Source organism: Glandiceps talaboti, chromosome 19 (assembly GCF_964340395.1).
Source record: "Glandiceps talaboti chromosome 19, keGlaTala1.1, whole genome shotgun sequence".
Lineage (NCBI taxonomy): Eukaryota > Metazoa > Hemichordata > Enteropneusta > Spengelidae > Glandiceps > Glandiceps talaboti.
Window position 1 is genome coordinate 14507806 of NC_135567.1, and position 20686 is coordinate 14528491.

Consider the following 20686-nt stretch of genomic DNA (forward strand, 5'->3'; position numbering starts at 1 on the left):
TATGTAAAAATAAAAAAATATGTGGTTCCGATTAAACTCAATTTTAGAATAGGTGGGGTAGGTAGATTTTTTATTTTATTTTTTTTTCACACAATTTTTTTCATCGGGCCTAATGTGATTTTCTGGGTCAATTTACCAGGTTTCCCAAATTCAACTGCGGTAAAAATGTGTCAATTTTATGAAATTACCCTCTTATTGTTACCAGGGTTACCTACCTTAGGCCAAATTTTAAAAAAGTGTGTTTCTAAAAATCTGACCTTACACTAGTTTAATTGCTGACATTAACATTTTTTTTCAAATTATAATTAAATAATATTATACAATAATAAAAAATAATAATAATAATAACTTTATTGCCAGAAATTATTGGCTTATAAAATACTCTAAACTTATCTACAAATGTACAAAATATCACAAATAAAAAAGTCAATTGAGTCAAAAAATAGATAATGTAGAGAATAACAAAACAAATTTCTGGCTACAAAAATACTTCTTAGAATCTAATCGAGCTTATGGTTCCAAAGAAGAGCTCGTTGTGATTATGTGGTGCGTTCTGTCAGACTGACAGCTTGGAAATTAAAGTGGCCATATGGGTGATAATTTGGTATTTATTTTGGATTTTTATTTGATAAAACAGCTTCACCATGTTTTTCTACTGGAAAACATAATGCAAAAGAACATATACCAAGTCCATGTTCATAACTTAATACGTTGCAAAAAGATGCAAAAAGTGCAAAAAGTTTGTTATTGTACGTACAATAACAAACATTTTACACATTGTTTAATGTTTTGCCGTTTATTGAGATGTGAACATGGACTTGGTATATGTTATTTCACATTATTTTTTCAAGTAGAAAAACATAGTGAAGCTGTTTTATCAAATAAAAATCCAAAATAAATACCAAACTCTCATCCATATGGCCACTTTAATAAGAATTTATTTGACAAAAGGAAAATAAAGTGAGAACAGAAACTGAGAAATAATACAAAAATCAATTTGTAATAAAGGTGTTGCATCAAATACAAGATTAATTGATGAATTGTCTGCTTCAGTCATTTTAATTTAAATCCGCTTCCATAGAAGCAAAATTTAAAAATGGCCATATGGATGAGGATTGGGTATTATTTTGATTTTCAATTCATTAAACAATTTCATCATGGCGTCCTACTTGAAAAATCAATGTGAAACAACATATACCAAGTCCTTGTTTGTAACTCAATCAATTGAAAAATATAGGTAAATATGTAAAATGTTTGTTATTGTATGTTCAATAACAAACATTTTACATATTTATTAACTGTTTGCAATGTATTGAGTTACAAACATAATTACTGCAATTTTATCCCAACAGGAGAAGCAAATTAGCGATAACAATGAAAATAAGCTTCAAATAGAAATATTATATTTCATAATTACTGTATGAAACAATTTACCATCACCACTTTTTATGGAAAAAATGAAGTGGTAAAATTTTTTAAAATTATTTTTTAGTGAGTTGAATATTTGTTGTAATTTTATTAATAAATGGGGAATAAACACATCATATTCAGTGATAATACAAAATAAAAATATACAGGTAAACCCCCGGCCCCTACTATCACCACGACTACTGTACCCTCTAAGCTAATTTGATGCACCATTGACGCACACAATTTCTAGTGACGGACCAAAATTTGGTGTTCCCCTATCTCTTACTATGTGGTGAGTGTGCCCTCTAAGCCAATTTGATGTGCCACTACTGTCACACAATTTCTAGTGACACACCAAAATTTGGTGTTCCCCAATCTCTTACTATGTGGTGACCTCACAAGAAACGCCAGTTCATTTTGACTCACAACAACAAAATTTGGCTATCATTAGAGGGTACGCTGGTGACCATATGGATGAGGATTGGTTATTCATTTTGGATTTTTAATTTATAAAATAATTTAATCATGGCTTCCTACTTGAAAAATATATATCAAGTCCTTGTTTGTAACTCAATACATTGCAAAAGACTAATACGTACAATATCAAATATTTTTACTCATTTTTTATCATTTTGCAATTTATTGAGTTACAAACACAGACTTGGTCTATGTTGTTCCACATTCACTTTTCAAGTAGGACGCCATGATAAAATTGTTTTACAAATTAAAAATTCAAAGTAAATATCCTATCGTCATTATTATGACCACTTTAAATATTAACCCCTTCAATACTGAAAACATTCCCGCCAAAATTGTTTGGACAAAATTCTTGTTTTATGTAAATTTTTGGCATATATCAACTTCATTTTAGACTGGAATTAAAGAAATGTTACTTCCTAATAAAGTAATATTATTGTAATTATGAAAATATTCATATAAATTGGGTCCCCATATTATTTAAAACTCGTCTCTAGTCATGAAAGGGTTAATAAAATGTTATTTTTAGTGAATTTCATAATTGTTGGATGTTTAGTTCAACAGATTAAACATATCATATTCAGTTATAAAAATAAAAATAAAAAAGTATTATATTTCCAAATTACATTTATTTTCCATTTATTAATCTACACACACTACCAGTGTGACACGGTACAAATTTTGGAAAACAAAATTAAATATGAAAAGTTCACAATTGATAAAAGGTATACAATCAACTTGCTGTATGGAACTACTGGAGAAGTAAAAATATAAGTATTATATTACACCCCCCCCCCCTCCCCCAAGACCGCTTATTACAAAAATATCAACCCAGTAACGTATTATTTTAATTTTCCAGTAAGTTGGTTTATTGCAACTTTGGCACTAAAGTTAGAGGTTAGAGTTTTATGACAACCAGTTTCCGTTGATAATTACTCGAGTTGGGCGACTTGACAACATTACAAAAGAACGTGTCCTTGAAGTGTGGAAAGTAACAATGGCGTGAAAAGGTGTGAAGTACTACATAGTGTGATACACCGTTTCACAGTTATTTTCAAATCATTCAGAACACCAATTTATCTATAGAAAACTAAAATCAAGATATTACGGTTACCAGGGTAACATTAATAGTTATACACTCGTTCGTCTGTGATTCGGGATAAGCACCTAAGTAAAACCGATTTGACAAAAAGTTAGACACGATGGTTTTCGGCGAAGGATTGCCGCGTCAATATAAAACTGATCTCGTTACATCATAAAGGGTCTGACATAATGTTTAATGACTTTTATAGCGATAATATATCTTTGATGACTGCAACTTTCAATTTTATGGACAGATGTACTCCCATGGCTACGACCTAACCTTTTCAAACGATCACTGGGGCAGGGTTAATTATCTCCCACCGCCCGGATCTCTACGCCGGTTGTCAAACTCTCTCTTATCGGTGATTGTCACGCCATAGAAAGATACAATCGTCGATAAGAGTTGTTGGCTCATCACTGCAATCATAATAAGTTGGAGATGTAACGATAAGTGGAGGACTTACCAGCACGATAACTAGAACGGTCCCGAAACGTGTCATGGACGCCGCCATCTTGAAGTCTGCCACGTAAGTGTAAGCATGCGCAGATCGGTATACACAAATTTCCGTTTACTATACTAGTATATACATGATATACGGTGGTGTAAACAAAGCACCGGCTCCCTGGGCAAGCCCATAAATATACCGACAGAAGACACTTAATATCATCGTTAACTTAAAAAGCCATGCATATCAATACTTGTACACGCCTCATTGATTTTTTTATTAATCTGTTTGGGGTGACTTCACCCAGACACAAATTATCATAACTCATATTTAGTAGTCTGTAAGCTTATTAACAATACATGCCTGCTGAATTCCCCTGTTAAACTTTTGCTATCAACAAACCCAGCGGCTAAAACATCGTCAAATGTTGTAAGTAAATCGTAAACTGAAATGTGTCAAGAGGTACTGTCTATAAACTTGAGTTGAGATAAGCTTATTGATCGTACATATGTAGACCTAAGGCTTTACAGCGAGTTATTTTTTGACGACAGTGTAAATCGGATTGTAAATGTCTGAGAAAATGTTCCATAAAAATAAAAATTTCTTCAGCCCTTTTATCATCATCCTCTCAACTGCTAAAGTTTTTCCTCCTCTACGCAGTCTGTCTGTGTGTCTGTCTGACCGACTGTCCGTCCGTCCGTCCGACGTTCGCCCCCCTCCCCCTCTCTCTTCCTCTCCCTCTCTCCCCCCTCTCTCCCTCTCCCTCTCCCTCCCTCCCTCCCTCCCTCGCCTCCCTCCCTCCCTCTCTCTCTCTCTCTCTCTCTCTCTCTCTCTCTCTCTCTCTCTCTCTCTCTCTCTCTCTCTCTCTCTCTCTCTCTCTCTCTCTCTCTCTCTCTCTCTCTCTCTCTCTCTCTCTCTCTCTCTCTCTCTCTCTCTCTCTCTCTCCAGGTTGTTTTGCAAGTAGTCCGGCAATTACTTAGTACCCCCCCCCATTTAGTGACTTTAGCCCATATAACAAACGTTCTCTATTGTGTCGTTTCTCCAGAGCTTTTTAATTTGTGTCATTTTAGAAAAATTATCCTGCGTATGGGAACAATGTTGTAAATAATGAAACAACACCATTCTAACATGAATGTTAATCAAAAGATAACATAATCAGGAGGGAGAATTTTATCAACAACATGTGACAGTGATGATTGATAGAAAATACTCACGATATCGATGAATTTAGTCTGTAACAGTGTAAGGTACGCCGTGACGGGCGCCCTCAAACATCGGCCACCCCCTACCAGAGAGGAGGCCGATGAGGGCGAAACGTCACGACGTATATATCTTATATTCTGCCGACCGGACAAACTCCCACTTCATGCACTTACTACTAGTCGCTGCTGCTTTCCCGCCAAATAAATCGTAAATAAACTATAGACTAAGTGTTTCCCGCTAAATTGAAAGAAATATAATAACGTATATGCCTACTTGAATAGGGCCAACGACGCTAGCTGCAAACTAGTGATTGCAAACAGTCGGGTAAATATTAAGACTGGGTACTACTAGTAACTTCAGCTGGGTAAAAAGTTAACCAGGCACGTGAAAAGAATAACAAATCCAAAATTAGTTTGAAGCTAGAAGATCATACGAAAAAAATCTCCTAAGGGTCTGGTCCTAGTCTAGCGCAGAATGTAAACCCCTAAATGTTGACGTTTGACACGTACCCGTACCTTGTAGTTTTTTATTTTTCGTTGCGTTCCTGCTTGTAATGAATTCGCCAGGAGACGCCTGTACCCATTACCCAGCCGAGTAACCCCCCCCCCCAGCAGGACTTGGCAAGTGCTATGTGCGCGATGTGAGGCATGGTTGGTGGAGAATGAGAGAGAGAAACTAGAAAGTGTGTTCTGACCGTATATCTCAGCAGGGACCTCTGATTCCAAGTGGACTCACGGCAGCTGTTCGATCACTGTTTAATGAAGTGAGTCACACGATAAGATTACTACAAGGAGTAGTCAATATGGAATATTGGTGATAATAAGCGGCAAGGGTGTTGAGATTACGTTGCTGACGACAGAGTGAGTGCTACAATATACATCATCCGACCGTAAGGGGCGAGTTATAATTACACTCCGCTCTCACCTGTCAGAGGGTTGACGATGTGTGAGGGCGCCCTGACACGCTGACGAGTGTACCTTTGCCGCTCGGACCAGGACAATGTACACAACTTTATTAATAGTTAAATGGATTTTCATTGTTTGTTTTGGAGATACCGATACCAATTTAACATATTGTTGGTCGATGAAGAACAAACAAACAAACAAACTCACGTACTTATCTCTTAATTAAATGGTACTCAGCAACTAAACGTCAATTTCACAGATAACATACCGGTAATCATAATCTAAACGTCAATCTATTTTTAGAAGTGTTACGTCATTAAAGTCTGGCAGGATTAATTAATGACAATCTGATCGCGACAATGCTGGGGGGTTTTTTTTGGGTTTTTTTACATCAAGTCAAGAGGTTGATTTTTTTTCGATATATCACACAAGAAAAATATATTTTGGTTTGAGAGAATGTGTTTTTATAATGAACACGTTATTTAGGTAAAAAAGTGAATTAAAAAAATCTTTCACGTCATATTTTGGTCTTGATTTTGGGTCACATGTTGTTTTTATTTGTGACATTTTTCAGATATTTTAAGTCCATCTCTATTTTATTTAAAGTGACTGTGACAATGACCATAGGTCTAACGTCTTGTAGCGTTTTTGACCCAATAGGGAACTTGCAATCCAGACTGCACTGAGCATGCTCATATGCAAAGGACTATGGGATTATCTGTGGTTATCGTAATACCTAATCTGGAGCTACCAATAAAATAAACCTCCCACAATGACCAGGGTGATATGAATTGATCATTCGTGGTTACACAAACAATGTAACAATATTGTTCATAATACTAATTGATTAGTATTTATTATCACATTTCCCATGATGCAACATTCAACATGGCGGGTTTGCAAGTTCCCTATTCAGCTCTTCAATAACAATTGTACGTATTAGAGTAAGTCTAGACATTTTTGTATAAACTGAAAATAGTAATTATTTTGCAAGTTTATATGGAACAAAATCGATTTTTTTTCTGGCTTCTCGTCGTTCCTGGTGAGACTGAACCACAGACACATGTTTCCCGAGATATGTTCCTGAATACCATAAGATATCGATAATATTGAGATACTTGGCAAATATTTTATGAAAGGGGTAAAATAACATGGGTTTCTATAATCGCGTTATAAGTCCACACATCGCAAAACAATTACAAGCGTTATTTACATTATTCTACCCCTTTCATATATTAGTTGCAAATATCTTAATATTATCAATAAGTTGTATTCTGGGACATATCGGAATCAAGTGCCTGTGGACTGAACACAAAGCGGGCCGTAGCCCCTGGATTACTAAATCCTACACGATAGAGTTCTACAAATTTCGCGCGAAAATATTACGATTTTTTTGCCTTGCTTCTTCTTTTGAGTCTGAGACCGAAGACACGAATCGTGACTCATACTCCACAATTTACTCATCCTACCCGGAGTTTAACAGTGTCAAAGGTCAATCAATAAAAACCACCTGATGAATGATGTGACCCCGGGTAACGACCCGAATAATACCATTATATAGCGGGTAATGCGGTGTGATTTTTGCGGATATCAGTGGTGATATTTATTTCAGACTGTTCTCATAAATGAAGTACGTGAATATATTATGTTTGCTTCCGTAAAAATCATTAAAAGTGGCAATTGAAGGAAATAACCTCCCGATACAGCGAGTGTCCAAATGGATTAGTCCCCGTGTACGAATGGACTCATCCATATCGCCTCAAAAACCGCAGTGGACAATCCATAGTTAGCGCCGTAATGTATTTGTCCATGGATACAACTAACTGGCTGTAATTCTACATGACAATCTTTACCTTCACACATTTGTGAAATTTCACATTTTTTGGGGCGACTGGACTATCACAACAAGATGTGTCGGTGGGGCTGTACAACAGTAAGCACGGTAAGTTACCATAACAACGACTCGAAATCTCCGCCAGGCAAACCTAACAGTTGTGATACATTAAGCTCAGTCGCTGTACATGTTGGAAAACCTTCGCTGCGTTCAAATCTGCTGACACATACACGCATACTACCTTGACACCCGAGAATGTGATTTTCACGTCTGTAAACTATATATAACTTGCTTATTGTTCGCGTGTGAACGTACCGGTGTTTGCCTAATAACCATAATAAATGGCGCTATGAGTTGTGACAGTATAGGTGTTTGCCGTCAGCTCACGCGTAAAGCCTTCTCAAACAGGCTCCATTTGTTATTGTCTAAACGTATTATGTGTTTATTTAACAAGTTATTATAACTGGTTTCCCTTCTTGGGTTGCTAAACGACTTTGATTTCTATAGCCTGTGTTCGTTCTTAATGCTGTTATTCTTACAAAATACAGACAGACGTTGTAAGCGCTCGATACGATAGCGCCTTTCTTAGTGTGGGGTGTATTATATTGATCGCTGATGTATGTATCGATGGGGCACCGTTAGTCGTATAGCAAAACACAAACAAAGCGTCGAGGAAATAGTAAAATTTTGACGACAGGATCATGTAGGCAATAGCTCACAATTCTAAGATGTGCACAGGTTTACCGCGTAACTACAGCGGTGTTTGTTCTCCGGCACATTGCAAAGCATTTATGAGCGTGATCGCCAGTGGCTTACAAAAACTAACCGCTACAACAACACTATGGAAACTTGTATGACGTGAATTGAATGTACGCAATTATTTCCATATTAAAGAATTCCTAAACTGCCATGACGGGCAAAGTAAACAGTTACAGATATTGCAATGAACGTTATTCAGGTTTACTGGCTCAACAGGTGGTTGAACGTAAAATAACACAAATCACCAGTATAACCTTCGAGAGCCCGTGAGACTGAATATGACATGGCAGATAGTGATACCATGACCTGGGTACATCCATTCCATGGAGGGTCTATGGTACATCACAACAATAGATATACGTTGTGAAGACTAGTACTCGCGTACTCGGTTAGTACGGTCACTCAGAATAGTACAGTTACTCCCAGCATGGAGGTAGGAAGGTCCTTTCTACCCCCTGTTCTCAGGCCATCCATCACAGAGGGTCGGTGGTTCAACCACAGCTTTCGACCGTCTGTAGTTCAACCACAGCTTCGTACGATCGTACACGCTTTTGCAATATACGGATAACTTTGTTTACGCGGTCATAAACCACGTGGACTTTATAAAAGTTAAAAATTAGTGTGTTCATGTTCATGAATCACCAAGGGTGGACGACTGTATACATAACCACACACTCATGAAGCCGTAATTTGTCATTTTTCATTCAGTCGGTTTTAATTAAAATTTCACAATCCTGGTCACAGCTTGGCAATTATAATTTATATTGTTACGATAATACTATAAATAACATAGAAGCTAATGGACAAGCTGTAAACACAGAAAACGATATGTTTGGAAAATATAGTCGTGTTGGAATTTGTTGGAATGGAAAAAGTTAGATTTATATGATAATATAAGAATTTCATATGCTTACACAAAACATTGTCACAGACATCACATGCACAACATGTACACAGACATACACACGACTATATATATACATACATATATAATGTATATTCATATATATATATATATATATATATATATATATATATATGTATATATATATCTGTGTCTGTCTGTCTGTCTGTCTGTCTGTCTGTGTTTGTTTGTTTGTTTGTTTGTTTGTGTGTTTGTTTGTTTGTGTGTGTATGTATGTATGTATGTATGTATGTATGTATGTATGTATGTAAGCAGTGCTTGTGTTTGTTGTCAGTGTATGTTCGTGTTTGTTTGTTTGTTTGTTTGTATGTATGTTTGTTTGTTTTTTGTTTTTTGTTTGTTTGTTTGTTTGTTTGTTTGTTTGTGTATTTGTGTTTATTTGTTTGTTTGATTGATTGTTTGTTTGTTTGTTTGTGTGTGTGTGTGTGTGATGTCTGTGACCATAGGTTTGTGCGTTATCTATGTGTCAGCATATGTTTCTGTATATCACTATATATTCACCATACTTTGAAGTTAATTTTCACGTTGCCTGAATCTCTATGTACTTCTCCCTAGCCCTCATTCAAAAATCATGTCTAGAGAACCTATTGTCTACTAAGATTTCAGGTTAAGGAGGGTCTCAAGGATGCTTCGATATTCCAACCCATTGTACGTATCCCACTTAAGGTGTATGTACACTTTGAATAGTTGTTGTCTCCATGGAAACCTAGCTCGCGTTGTAACCACGTGTCAATAAATAACTCGAATCAGTTGATGAATAAATAAAAAAGTAAGCTTTTTAATAAATAAAAGACACATCTATGAAAAGAATACGTGAATAATTACAATGGGTGGAATTAATATACGAATGAATAAATTAAGAAAAAGATAAATAAATAAATAAATAAATAAATATATATATACCTGGGCGTCAGTTTGTCATTGTACAAAGTTTCGTTGAATGGAATTTTAGATGTTTCCATTAATCTTGTATTGTGACTTTAGTTTTTACCGGTTTGTCTTAGATTTCTATGTATATTTGTTTTAATACCCACATACATAGGTGTTCATCACCTGTGTGGACTGCCTGACTTTTGTCAAAGTTAAATAAAATAAATGAAAAATAAAATAATTAAATGAATACATAAATAAGTTTACGTTCAAACAATTCACCATAGCCTAACAATAACATTGCATGTCACGTGACACATATGCAAATTAATCTCCATGTAACGCGATAGCCGCTTTTAATTAGTTATATTAACAATACTGCGCCGATCACACCTTGGTGCACGTTCTAATTAAATAGTAATTAAAGATATGCTTAAACGGAAAATGTAATTACAAAAGTTAAATAGAAAATAACAAGAATAAAAATCCATCTTCAATAAAATGATCTCTTCCATCACCTCAAAAAAGAACGACGCACAAAACGCGTTACCTGGCAACCAACTCCCGGCAATGTTATATACAGACAAACACATGGTTTGTCTCCGGATAAGCATCTCAGGTTAACGTTGTATGTAACGGCCTTATAAGATCTCAGTCTCCAGGGGAGATTTAAACCCTGCGTTAAACCACTGAGAAAGCATAGCGGTATGTCTGGCATGTTTTAATACCGTTATACAGAGATTTGAGCAGAACAGTGTAAAGACCCGAAGATTAATTCTGTATGTATGTGTGTGTGTGGTTAGCGGGGTACGGAATTCTTTGATCACAGCAGATTTACTAAAGCCGCGAAATAATTGTGGACCGTTAGACTTGCATCTGTATTTATGTAACATTCTCAGACAGATGCAGTCATACAAAGAGTTGATTTTCTGGATTCTTTTGAAAATGTGAAAGAAATGTTAATAGGTTAAAAGGACTCGGGTTTGGGGTTTATTGTCGTGAAAGTGAAAGCTGTTCATATAAGTCCCCCTCCCTCACTGCAACATTTCACAAAATGCCCTTCCGCTGGATCCACGTTCCCATTGCCCACTACTAAAAATATCCGTCGTCCGTCCCCCCCCCCTCCACCCCCCCCTCTCTCTCTCTCTCTCTCTCTCTCTCTCTCTCTCTTTCTCTCTCTCTCTCTCTCTCTCTCTCTCTCTCTCTCTCTCTCTCTCTCTCTCTCTCTCTCTCTCTCTCTCTCTCTCTCTCTCTCTCTCTCTCTCTCTCTCTCTCTCTCTCTCTCTCTCTCTCATATTGAATTGATTGCTTGATTGATGCTTTGCCGGTACCTTAACCCGGTCAACACAGTCTGCTGAAATAGAAGTTTTGCTTACTAAAATACTGACTGTCTTTCTCTCCCACTGACCAGAACTACAAAACCCTTGTCACTGATAAAACCGTGTACGAATAGTTTTTTGCTCGAAGAGCTTCATTGGCTGGGGTTGGCTGTACCTGTATCAGACTAGAGGTAGTTTGTAAGATCCGACATTTCAGCCAGGACTCAACGGGAAGATTGATTTGGGCTGAACGACGCAAGGTATCTCAAAGTGACTATCTCACAGCGTAAATGAGAAATTCTGCAAGTACAGTAGTTTGCACACACTTCTTGTCTACTGTGTTTAATAGATAAACGCAAAAATGAACACACACAATAAACGTTCACTGCGCTGCCATAACAACCACCAAACGTCGTAAGACTTCAGCCAAGTTACCGTACGTAGCTCGGATCGTAGAGCTCTAAGACGTAAGCCAGAAACAGTCATAAATGATAAGAATGGAAGAAATGTATTTGAACTCTGTGATGTTTGAAATAGTGGCTTTAACCGATGTACTGACCTATCTAGCTATCCAACGATTGACCGATATTTTGTGTCTGTGTGCTTCGTTGGTTATGTAATGGATGGCATCGTTTGGAGTCATTCTTCCAGTCAGCTGAAAAAAAATAGTCCACTTTTAATGAGACTGAAAGTCATTTATTCAATTATTCATGTCATGTATTCAATCATTTATGTCTGTCTGAATGTGCAATTTATTTATTTATTTTATCTAGCTGTTCTTGTTGCTCGTTTTTGTTACTTTGTCTGTCTGTCTGTCTGTCTGTCTGTCTGTCTGTCTGTCTGTCTGTCTGTCTGTCTGTCTGTCTGTCTGTCTCTGTCCGTCTGTCTGTCTGTCCTCCTCTTTGAGTATCTGTCACTCCTCATCCTCCACCCATCTCTAACCCCTTTGCTATTCGGGTACTCCTATGTCATGCGTAAACACTAGGTGAAGTGCGAGTACAGCCATCGAGTACAATCGTCGTAAACCACAGCCACTTTTACGGCACCGTCCGAGACCACCGCTAAATTTATTTCACCGTATCGTGGAAGAAACAACAGCTCTTGGTTTGTCAGAATGTCGAGTACTAAGTCATGTAAATGGTCATTGTACCAGTGGTAGAATATTAAATTACGGTCGTTTTGTTTACCTCAATAGAAAACCAAAACACCACCACACTTCAAGCAGGTTATGTCAACAAACGTTTACCAGTAATGTAAACAACACACCGGGGGATCATATTACAGTACTACTTTACGTTTACAATAGTTCATTCTCAGTGCTAGCCCATTGTCGTAAAAATCACAGGCCTCTTTACGGCATCAATCGGTATGCCGCAGAGTCTGCGGAAAAAAATATGGTCTGTCGTGCGAAATTGTGGTTACTATGGCACCAGTCCTGGGACTTTATTTATTACCCAAAATACTTAATTTTTTACTAGATTCAAAATTAATTAGACACATCTTTCAAATGTTCTGTTTCTCTTTCTTGTTTAATTTTTAAAATGAAAATGAGAATGTATTATAGAACAGGTTGGGTTCGAAAGGGAGAAAGAAAGAAACACCAAGACAAGTTTCTTTTCTAGGTGGTAGTAGAACAATTAATACAACTGTTGACATCAGACTGTGGACGAAAGGAATCTATTACATACAGGGAAAGTAAACAAAATATTTCAGTATTTATATTGTTTCTGTATGTTGGAACAGCAGAGACTTGTATTACACACCGTGGTTTGATAAGAACAGTTTTATGGCCTCTTTATGTGTACACGAAATGCCAGGGAAACTGGAAATTTAATCAAGTTTGTGAAAATGAAATATTATGTAAAACAGCCATAATAAAACTGTTTTTATCAAATGGTGGAATGTAATGCAAGTCTCTGCTTTTCCAACATGTTGAGTCAAGTGTTATTAATCCAATTCAGTTGTTTACTTTCCATGTTTGTAACAAGCTTCGTTCGTCTACGGTCTGATGTCAACAGTTGTACATTTTATCCGTTTATTACTTTAAATTTAATTCTGACAAATCACAATTTGAGTTTTCACAATTTAGCATCACACTAACAGTTTTTTCTTTTGTTGTTGTTGTTGTTGTTGTTGTTGCAGACGTACATGTGCAAGTTTTGTGGAACGAGGTATTGCAAAGAATGTCTCCGGGGCGATTTCTCTGGGGAAATGAGCGCCCCCAATAGGTGTCGAAAATGTAATCAGGTGAGTAATTACTGTAATTTGATTGGTCTAATAAGTCACATGTCGTCAAACCCATTTTGGATTGGATATGAGTCAGTTGATTTGATTGGTTTAATATTCTCACTTGTGCTTAGTTTTATCGTAAGCCTACTGTGATTGGACTAATGACATCATATGCTTGTAAACTCGAGCTAACTTCTGATTGGCTATGAGTTACTATGGTGACGTGACGTGACGTGACGTCAGAATGAATGAAATGAAAACAGAAAATATTTGGTAAGAAATCTATAGTTTGTTATTCCCTTCCTCTACAGAAAGCGTGCCAAGGTGAGAGAGTGGAGTACGTCGTACCCGAGAAGAAACCAGGGGATGATAAAGACAAGAAGGGCCGTAAATCTGCCTCAGCACGTGGACGTAGTAAATCACCGTCTAAATCTGCAAGGAAATCCGGCAGAAAGTCAGGAAAGAAATCTGGGAAGAAATCAGGGAAAAAATCGGGGAAAAAATCTGGCAAAAAGAAAAAAAAATAACTCAATAGAATTTAGTTTCAGAGACTAATTTTTATACTTGTAGCATTGCTAGCTTTACGTATTTTAGTAGAGTAAACGACATGCATAGTTGTGGTGCCTTGCTTGCCAGCAATGGTGTCATTTGCAAATAACTGCACAGCAGTGAACTTGAAGCATGTCAAACGTAAAAGACTTTCTCCATATCAAGTATAGATGGCGCTTTCCCTTAGTTTCTTTTCGTCGTCACGTGACATTAAAAATAAAGAAGAAAGAACTTGTACATAGCTGTTTTAGGATAGACACCTCCCATGGGGGTTTGTAATTTACTTTTCTCCCATTCGCATTACAAGAGAGTGCAGGAAAAGCGATGAGTGACAATAATAGAAAGCGCCCTCTGTGGTTGGGAAACATTATTTTGTTTTTCAGCAATGGGGGGGGGGGGGAGTTGGGTTGAAAACCGTAATTGCTTTTTACTAGCACAACATTGTAACCAAGTGCAATCTAATTTTAGAACCTGGATATATCACACATTTCGCTAATAATCTTAAAATTTCGTCTAAACTGTGCAAAATTAATCAAGGAATAAAAGGTCAACATTATACCCAGAGGAGGCTGGAAGGGGTGCAGAGCATGATGGGTAAAAATAACTGCGAAAGCTCATTACGCAGTGAGCCTCCATCGTGTACGCTTGTGAACGTACGTTTACAATGGTGGCTGGCTCAGTGGTCACCAGCCGTACGCGTAGTTTGGGGCATCAACTCGCCGTAACTTTCACAATAATTCATCATATTGGATACTATGAAAGTGAACATTTCGACTGATATTTCTCCCTCCGTGCTAGTAGAATCGATTTTGGAATTATTGATAGGAATACTGTGATTTTTCGTGAAGAATACTTGACCCCGCCAAGGTCGAAAATTTCGGTCCGGTTTTTCGCCCGTTTGTAGTTCCGCACAAAATTTACAAAATTTTGCAAAAGAGATGGATTCTTGTGTACTTTTAAATGGCTATAGTTAGAAATAGACAAGGTCTACTCAAGATTTGCGGTAGAAAGTGGGTGACCCGCCCCGGAATCGAAGGTGACCTCCATTGACAAGTGATGTGACGTGACAATGCAAACAGGCGAGCTTCTCACAACTTGCTCAACTACTACTGTAATTTAAATCACCGTGCACACCCAATTTCATCATTGACCCTACACGAAAGGGTATATGATGCATGTTTGAGATATTTTCAAGTAACATGTAACTTGCAAATTCGATATCACCCTGCAATCGTGTGTAATAGTGACACCAGAATGAAGGCAACTCGGGTAAGCAGGTCGTATTTTTGAGTGCAGTGTCCCAAGTACAGCTCCTCAACTTTATTCAGTCTAGCTGACTAAAACGTTAGATGTCTACCTTCCAAAATACAAACATTTGCTAAAAAAAATAAAAAAAATAAATAAATAAATAAATAAATAAATAAATACAACTACAACAAGACTTTGGCCTTTGTATTATAAAGTTATATATCGCCACACATTGTGTGAGTCTCTCAGTTTCGCATATTTTAATCCGACATGGTTTTGCTCGTCTGGCAACATACATGTAGCAAAATGTGCTCAGGCTACGCAAATTGTGGTAATGTATGATGAGTATTTTCGATCATATAAGCATTGCGAAATATTATATAACTAGCAAGGTAGATGTAATATATGTAATTTTGAGCTGGAATGGCGAGATTTGATATTTTGAGTGACTGGCATGAAAGCCATGTGAAGAGGAAAATATTCACTATGTATGTGAATCGGTAATACGAGTGCTTTCTGAACATACTAAAGCTTTGACATAAAATAGGCCTTGGAGGTCTCAATTGTTTATCATACAAATTTGTAATACATGACGTTGTTGTACATCAATTTTTTTAACAATTAGTTTGTAAGATGTAAGCTAAATTATTTCTTTAGCTATCATCAGGGGGTAGGAAAGGGGTTTACGTTAAATTACATTCAGGTCTTTTTCTCACAAGCAAGACACATTTATAGAAGGCAACACAGAGATGGTTTAATACGAGACGAAATGTAACAACTAACATGAAGAACAGAAGAAAGTCCAGATTTGGCACAGCAAATCGACTAGCGATAGCGACGAATCTGAAAATAAACAGGAAAATGTCTTGATAAGAGTGAAAAGGACAAAATGTTAAGGATACAAGAGGAAATGCTGACAATTGGATTAGTGTTATGTGTAACGATCAATGCACGACACGAGAGTGTCAATAAATACGTCCGGCCAGCAAGTGTAGGACAGCCGTCAATAGCCAAGCCACTTTGCGTGTTATATGCACGCACAATGGGTCGCCATCTTGAAAACATCGAAATTCAACAAAAAGTAGTGACAATTTACGCACATTATAAAGTGGGGTATTGGGAAGATCCCTGCAGAACCATGAAATTCATGACGGTAATTAATAGAAAAGTGACAAAAGCATACATAGAAACATAATTTTGTGTTAAAACGACCCAGGTGAAAACCCCGGAAATGTAGATATCGATAACATTGACTTGTCGAGTACCAAAGTTTGTGTTCGTTTTAGATACACTAAACATACTGAAAACACGATTTCCATGTTGCATGACACTTGTAATGGTCATTTTAAAAAATAGTGATCGTCTGAACGAAAGACTAATGACGCAAATGGGAATAAAACGGTTAAAAGAATGAGGTACTCACCGAGGTCATCAGCGTATGCTCTATCGCGAAACGGTCACATGGGTGTCACGTGAGACCCTTCCAGCCTCCTCTGATTATACCCTGAGAGACGCTGCTATGATTAGAGAACCTTAAAAGGTCAAAGGTCACAATTCCTCTTACGTATAAACAATATTGAGAACATAGCCAATCAAATTGTTTGCCAAGACTTTATTACCCAGAACATAGCCAATCAAATTGTTTGCCAAGACTTTATTACCCAGAATGCTTTGAAACGCTTTTACTAATATATTACAACTCAGAAGCAGTTATAAGTTTTTTATTTACATTTTAAAGTGAAAATAATGATGACAAATCGATACTTATTTTGGATTTTTGTAATTTTTATGACAACTCTGCTATATTTTCCAACATGAAAAAAACAATATGAAACAGCATCGATCAAAACCGTGTTTGTAACTCAGTAAATTCAAAAAAAGCTAAACAAAAATGTGTAAAAAGTTTGTTATTGTTCGTACAATGACAAATTAGATGTTTTGAAACATTTTTCAATGTTTTGAGTTACAAATAATGATTTAGTATATGTTGGTTTACATTGTATTTTTTTATATGAAAACATAGAATTGTTTTATGAATTAAAAATTCAAAATGAATATATACCCATTTGTTATCCATATGGTCACTTTAAAGCAAACTTTACGGCACTACTTTTTTTATCAAATACCTAGTAGTTTGTGCAAAGTAATGCCAATCCTAGAAATAAGGAAACACTCTTGTGATTTTTTTTATCAATGCGTATAAAACGAAAACATTATTGTCCATGACTGAAGCAAAATTGTATAGAATGCCAAGACTAGAAGTCAAGTATATAGCATAATATTGATATTTATGTAAATTCATTGTTTTAGACAAAATATTTCCTTATATTAAATCAAAAGAAAATTCCTGTCACGTGACAGGTGGGATAGTTATGGTAATAAATGGGCGTCATGTCATCAGCGCCCTCAGTGTTGTGGAAAAGAGAGTTTATATTTAATAGTACAATGAGAGAGAGATGAAATGGGTTACTTGTCAGGATTGCTTATTTGAAGTTAATCGGGGATTGTATTATCATGTTTTAAAAACTAAGAAATTGCCGATTTGTAGTGTTTTGTAAAATAACACAGGAAAAGTTTATCCATCCATTTATATTCTTTTACCCGATAACTATGTTTTAAAATTACTGTACATGTGACTCAGTACTACTAGAAACCCAACTATAAAAACTAAAATAGATGTAAATTATTCCTCTGGTGATTGAGTCTTTGGTTTACTGAGATAGACACAACCTAATATACAACGATAAGTTATTGAATTATTATAGTTATTATTAGTTTGATTATAGTCTCAGTAGGGAGGCATCGCAGTTTTATTGACAGAGTTCCATGAACTTGCAGTATACTGTTTTGGGACTTCCAATCTTTACACTATCTTGATCACAGGGTGATTAGAATCACACAACAGAGGAACTGCTATCGTCCACTTGTGTAATCTACCACATTGAAGAACAACAGATTTAGTTTGTGTCTATCTTAGTAAACCAAAGGCTGGATTACCAGTGTTGTAAAACTATCATTGCAACTTGTTGACAGACAGTGATGGAATCACTCATAGCAGGTTGGCGTCTCTGATAGCGTGTTGTCCTTCAGTGTCCACACATTCAACCTCATTCAGTATTTACACTATTTTGATAACTGATAGTCTCGGTTACCCAGACTCTTGCCGTTGTGGGCTAAACCCCCCAGCAGGGTGTAGCCCCCTCAAAGGCGAGAGTATGGGTAACCGAGACTATATAACTGATTATAATCTCATAACCAGGGCACTGCTATCACCTATTTGTGTAATCTACCACATACAACAATATAGTCTTGGTTACCCAGACTCTCACTGCTGGGGCTCTACGAGACCACCCAGACGAGAGTCTTGGGAAACCACGTTTCAACTACCCTACCCGGTCACACAGTACATTTCTTCCTAGTCATAAAAAATGGGCTTACAAGGCCTGTTTGTTTGAATTTAGATGTATCACTCGCTTGAGAAGTGATAACTTGTCGTGAAAGTACCTAAATCATTTAGCCTACAATGTTGGACATGAAGTATTCCCAGCATGCACTGCTCTAATAGCTACTTCCTGCGTGGGCGACTTGGAATCTCGTTTCCCCAGCCTCTCAGTTGGGGAGGTCTCGTAGACAGTGCCCCAATGATGAGAGTCTGGGTAACCGAGACTAGCAACAATACACTAGTTTTAGGTTATGTCTATCTTAGTTTTGACGATAGCTTGTTTTCCACAGTAGTATCAAACAATAACTATCAGAAAATAACCGAGAATGGTATAAATTTTTTTGATATGCTGAATGTAGTTACATTTATTCTCGAAAACGAAACTTTCCTTTTAGATTTTAGTCAAAAGTAGAATTTTTGGACAGCAAGAACAGAAGACTATCATGAAATAATTATGTAACCTTTCTTAAAATTCACGTAGATGGCGCTGTTCTCTTTACAATCATGCACTAAATTTTAATCCGACAATTTGTAGTTCTGTTTCCATTTTTTTGTAATCATGTAAAAATTTGAAATACATTACTTCCTTTTTAAAACAAAAGAAAATATTAATGTAGATGCGTACCCCTATTCTTAAATGGAACGTGCTGGTTCTTTATTGGATATCAAAGGAACGAATCAAATTATGCTAGATTTAGGGGTGATATGTACTGTTGTGTTATACATCACATGTTGTATATGTCGAACGATGTATTGTGCCATTATTTGAATACTAAATTATCAAATCAATATTAATGTGGTAATTACCATATCAATACATTAATTACCATATTTATGTTAATTAACATATTAATACTTTACCATATCAATATAATAATTACCATACTGATGTGGCAATTATCACATTAACACATTAATTATCATATTAATGTGTTAATTAACATATTATTTTTAAAAGATGTACTTTATAGCCAAACCATGACACTATGTAAATGTATAATAATTTTCTTAAATGTAAATAAAAGTAAATTCAATTCACAAAATTCTGTTTGATGAAAGTGTTTTCTTTATTTGATGAAAGTGTTTTCTTTATGCGTTCTTCGAAACAACTTGATTGAAATATTCATCGTTACTGGCACTCCACATTTTGGTAAGCAACAGTACTATGGGATGGGGTGGTACACAACACTCTCACAAACCAGAGCTGATATTCTACTGCGACACAGTGAAAAATCTTGATGGTGCATCTGGGACAGTGCCGTAAAAGAGGCAACATACAACATACAAGATACAACATTCATACCAGGCTATCAGCCAACTCTCACATCTGTACTACTACATGTACTACTACTACTACTACTACTACTACTAGTCTGTAAGATACAACATTTGTGCCACCTATCAGCTACCACTCACGTCTAGTCTGTACTACAAGCTATGACATTCATGCCACACTATCGGCCAGCACTCATGTCTGTACTACTAGTCTGTAAGATATGACATTCATGCCATGTTCAGTATTAGCCAATTCTCAGCCTGACAGGGCTGAAAAACACAAGGTATCTTGCAGTCTAAAACATGTGCAACCCATGCCATTTTTACTCAGCATGTGTTATCAGCATGGACATGTCTGGCAGAACTCTCTCATCTAGTGGTCTGCTCAGTTTTTTGTAGTGCATGATTGACAAACATATATTGACAAATATTGTACCCCCTACATTTACACAAAATAGGGCAAATTAACTCATTTCACATAAACATTTGATAAGGATTTATCAATAATGATTATTACTATGATAATGAGGTAATGGAGATTTGAAAATTACATTTAAAAAAGCAGTGAATTGTTCACAAAGTTTTGGCAGGAAAATTCTGGGTAGTGAGCACATTAAAGGACATTCAAGTTGTCTAAATCATTGTGTTTGCTTGTATTAGTGTTAAAATTATATCAAAATGCTATAACTTTGGTCATGCTATTTTGGCGGTA

The 20686-nt window shown here is 36.4% G+C and overlaps 2 protein-coding genes across 2 annotated transcripts in view; one reads left to right on the forward strand and one right to left on the reverse strand.

The window, feature by feature from the left end:
• LOC144450170 (protein disulfide-isomerase A5-like) overlaps positions 1-3490 on the reverse strand; it is a 24764-nt gene extending 21274 nt beyond the window's left edge. Inside the window, exon 1 of the mRNA XM_078140745.1 lies at positions 3435-3490. Within this exon, the coding sequence (XP_077996871.1) occupies positions 3435-3482 (48 nt within the window). The 5' untranslated portion in view covers positions 3483-3490. The remainder of the gene's footprint in view (positions 1-3434) is intronic.
• Positions 3491-7302: 3812 nt separating this feature from the next.
• LOC144450240 (uncharacterized) lies at positions 7303-15439 on the forward strand. Its single transcript, XM_078140832.1, has 3 exons — positions 7303-7466; positions 13374-13478; positions 13772-15439. The coding sequence occupies exons 1-3, from the start codon at positions 7434-7436 to the stop codon at positions 13985-13987; spliced, it is 354 nt and encodes a 117-aa protein (XP_077996958.1). The 5' UTR covers positions 7303-7433; the 3' UTR covers positions 13988-15439.
• The last annotated feature ends 5247 nt before the right edge of the window (positions 15440-20686 follow it).

Coding starts and splice junctions, on each gene's coding strand:
- LOC144450240 (XM_078140832.1), top strand. CDS start 7,434: ATGTGTCGGTGGGGCTGTACAACAGTAAGCACG. Junction 7,467..13,373: donor GCTGTACAACAGTAAGCACG/GTAAGTTACCAT, acceptor TTGTTGTTGCAG/ACGTACATGTGCAAGTTTTG. Junction 13,479..13,771: donor GGTGTCGAAAATGTAATCAG/GTGAGTAATTAC, acceptor CTTCCTCTACAG/AAAGCGTGCCAAGGTGAGAG.